The sequence below is a fragment of the Cephus cinctus genome, unplaced genomic scaffold (assembly GCF_000341935.2).
Source record: "Cephus cinctus unplaced genomic scaffold, Ccin1 Ccin1_scaffold0363, whole genome shotgun sequence".
Taxonomy (NCBI): Eukaryota; Metazoa; Arthropoda; class Insecta; order Hymenoptera; family Cephidae; genus Cephus; species Cephus cinctus.
Window position 1 is genome coordinate 13676 of NW_014333055.1, and position 4033 is coordinate 17708.

Here is a 4033-nt window from a genome sequence, read left to right on the forward strand (position 1 = left end):
GATAAATATTATCCCAAGGTGAAGAAATTAGCCATAAGCCAATTAGAATTAAATTCTCTGCTTTTTTTTCGATGTTACGATTGGTTTGTAGAATCGAACCATGACAAAAAAATACCACCAAATACATCCTAATGTAGAAAGGATTCTGCCACTATCGCCACAAAGAATCAATATAGCAGTTTGCAAAATGTAGAAATAAAGTTTAATTGAATTGTAGATTTTGTATTTCATCAGAAGAATGAATATTAGGTTCTATGCAATGTATATTGTAACGTGACAAAACGATCAGCCTCTCAGTACTCCTGTACTGAGAGCGCACCCGTTACAAAGGGACGACAAGGACACGCGGCTAGTATCAACACGCGCCGATAGATGGAGAACGTCCCCCGAAAGTCAAACAGCGGAAAAATAATATCAAAATAATCCGATAGATGATTAGCGCTTCCCACTAACAAATATCGGATTACAAGTCATTAAACACAACAGTTCAGACCAACTCAAGCATTCCGAACAGACCAAGTGTAAAGTTTTCGATAAGTGTCGCGAAAGCACGGCATACGTAACATAAATCGAAACCCGTCAGTTAATCGAGAATCCACAGCGATAGAAAGGATAGTTGCAAGTTGTCATAAAACTCATCGATCATAATCGTGTCAAGAGGCTACTTGCTATTCCAAGTAGACCTCGCGTAGAAAGATTGTCAAAGCTCTGCGGAGACCACCGTGATCTTCCGCAGAGACTTTCGTTATGGCCATTGTGTAATCTGTCATCCGCGCCGTTAGAAGTTGCGTCGCACACAGTGCCATAGCCACTAGGTAGGCAAAGCGCCACTAGGGTTATCGAACCAACGCCGCCAGATCCTCTGTACCTCACGCACAGGTCAGAGAGAGAGAGAGATAGGGATAGACAACAAACAGAGGCAGATACCTAGGCAATCCTATTTTCTACAGAAAAAACTTTTCCAAAATTAGAAGCGTTATCAGTCACTGTCGCAACAAGTTTTGAAGCTTGAAGATCATATTCCTCATGAATATCCAACAGAGTTTTAGCTATATCTAAGAAGTTATGAGAGAATTTCATTCTACGACATGCAAGTAAATACGATTTTCGTTGAAAATTATCCTTATCTATGATATGGCCTGTTACTCCCATGAAGCTTCGACTGTGATGACTCCAAATATCAGCAGTGGTACAGCAGTATTTTGCTGCTTGCAACTCTACTTTCAGAGCAGTCTTTTTTGATTCCTCTAACTCCTCCTATGAAGCTTCGACTGTGATGACTCCAAATATCAGCAGTGGTACAGCAGTATTTTGCTGCTTGCAACTCTACTTTCAGAGCAGTCTTTTTTGATTCCTCTAACTCAATGCAGTAATTAGTTACAGCCTGTCTACTTGGAGGTGTCAATCCCGAAAGCTGTTTAATAAGGGTCCTAAATGCTGGCTTTTCTACAGTAACCACAGGTCTCATTTCTTCTATAATGTAAGATGCCACCAACTGCAATAGCTGTAAGAAACATGATTTTTAAGATAATATTGTAGCGAGATATCAACCTATTATTAAGATTGTCCTATGAAGTAAGGTTTATATAACAACTGAAAAATATCCACCAATGATTCATGAAATAGAGTACTCTAATTTAGTTTAACTAGTCGGTCTGATGACAGATGATTCATTCACTAAACACTTGCTAATTATAATGTATATTACACATGTTTAATATGCTCAATTAAATTAAATACTTTCTTAACTCAATCACTGTAGGGCTCTTTTTTACCACTTTATCGTGTGGTTGGCCTGGGTCGAATCGACCTCCACCACTCTGATCCAGTTAAAAATCCTAATGTTGCAGTTTCAAATTTGTTTAGATAATTATAAGGAATACATTTGCAAGCTTTATGCTGTCGTACAAGGTTTTATAACATTGAGATTACATTGAATTTTTTCTACAGGAACATTTAATAAGCAAATTATACATACCTTTATTTTTGATACTACAGAATGGAAACCTTTTACCCATGCCTTTACACTGGATTGGGAGTGATCTTTGTGTTTTGACTTTTTCATTTGTATCTTTAGATCATTCTTATGATTCAAATATTTTTTGTAGTGCCACTCATGCATTTGCTGCAATATATGTATGAAAAATTAAGCATAACCCACTTAACAATAATGCATAAATCATATTTACAATGCTCTTAAATGGCTCCGCACAAGAATACAGATAACATCAAAGTTTATTACAACATTAACTTATGAACCCTAAAATGATTCCACGTTCTTCAAGATCTTAAGAAATTGTAGCTGCCTGGTATGTAATAGCAGACACAATTACAATGTTTATATTTTTATAATAATACATTTTGAGTATAGACTTACCTTTAAATGTTTGATAAAATTTCCGGTTGACCGGATATCGCCAGACAAAGAACCTTTTCCATCCATACAAATTTTGCATTTTGCCTTAATTTTGGTGTCCGTTTTTTCTAATATACAAAAATATTCACCTCGAAGGATACATGGTACTTTTACGCCTTCTTATACTTGCACATTATCTGCTTCTTCTTCTTCTAGAATGGCATCTGCCATAATTGCACGCTTAGGTACTGACTAATACTCGCTATTGTATTTACAGATCACAATGAAATAATGATACTCCGCTGATGACCGTCAATTGCGGTTGATACTCATTTTCAATATTTGAATTTTATAACCGGTCACATATCTTCTATCCAACACATATAAAGGTAGGGTAGAGTTAACGAATGGTGCAAAGCTTATAAAAACAAATCAACGTGATTGGGTATGTTCAGCAAAACCCGCTGAGAGAGCAAATACATTTCATTGGTCATTTGATCGTTAATCTTTGGTTATTCTTTTTAAATCTTATACGTATCCTCTCTAGTATAGTACATTCAGAGATGAGTAGGGAGATTGCTAATGAGCCTGTTTTTGGTGGTCTCAATTTTTCTCTGTTTCGGCGCGCCACCTTAGCGGAGGGCCCTCGAAGCAGTTCCACGTTTTTGATTGGTCGTGTATATATAGTAATACTACGCGTGATAATCTGGAGCTGTGTTTTGGCGCGTCGACGCGCCACCTGAACGAGACTCTCGAACTAGTTCCACGTTTTTGATTGGTCGAATGAATTCGTGTGTTCCTCGAGATCCACGATTTTAAACCGGGTGAACACTCAAATAGGGAGACTTGTATCCAACTTTTTTTTTACAGGATATTACATAAACCGTAGTAATAAGGTAGTCAATACTCTTAATAATCATATGAAGCTCTGCAAATAATAGAGTAAGCAAATAAAACTTAAAAAAAACTCTCGAACGTGGGTAACTACACAAATATAAGTTTGCTAAATAATATACCACAATGACTCGATAGCACACGTGCTTGATGCTGGATTAACGTCCGAGAGTCTCGAGTTCGGAACTCACGTCTTAACCCTTTTATTTTTTTTTTAATTATCAACTATGCTTATTGGTTCGCCTAGTTAACTTAAGATTCATTAAATATATGATTATATTAATCTACAAATATTGTATTATATTACTGTTACGTAGGCCGTAGTGGCTAGCGAGGCCTTTAAATTTGATAACAAAAATTTAGAAGTAACCAAAAAAAAAGAAACGACCGGAGGTAACGTGAATAATGTTTGAGTGAATTCCGAGCGGTAAGAATACACTCAATGGTGGGTTCGCTGCTCGTTTAAGGTGTTGAAACACGCCTTGCTATTCCAACGTGGGCAGATATTCTCTGAAATGTTGAGGATGGGTAAGAGATATTTAAAAACGCGAGTAAAATGTGAGTTTACCATATATTGTTACAACCAATTTAAAAGTTTTCTATTAATTGTCGTGTACAGTGTTTCTATTATGAGAAATATCGGATAACAAAACCTAACTGTGTGTGTGAGGTTAAGGCAAGATGAAATTTGGTGGAACAGAAATCTATCAAAACTATGCGATATTTGGAAAGAGTAGTCTATGCAGCTCTATTTTGCCCGGTAACCGATCCAGCTTGTTCCCT

The 4033-nt window shown here is 36.7% G+C and overlaps 1 protein-coding gene across 2 annotated transcripts; it reads right to left on the reverse strand.

Annotated features, from left to right (window-relative positions):
- Window positions 1-924: 924 nt before the first annotated feature.
- On the reverse strand, window positions 925-2905 carry LOC107267233. 2 transcript variants are annotated; one of them, XM_015738664.2, is made up of 4 exons: window positions 2378-2905; window positions 1979-2125; window positions 1364-1504; window positions 925-1254 (listed from the first exon to the last, which is right to left on the reverse strand). In XM_015738664.2, the coding sequence occupies exons 1-4, from the start codon at window positions 2441-2443 to the stop codon at window positions 928-930; spliced, it is 681 nt and encodes a 226-aa protein (XP_015594150.1). In that variant the 5' UTR covers window positions 2444-2905; the 3' UTR covers window positions 925-927. The 2 variants fall into 2 exon arrangements, with proteins under 2 accessions (XP_015594150.1, XP_015594151.1); XM_015738665.2 differs by having other exon boundaries at window positions 925-1145; window positions 1255-1504.
- Window positions 2906-4033: the final 1128 nt, after the last annotated feature.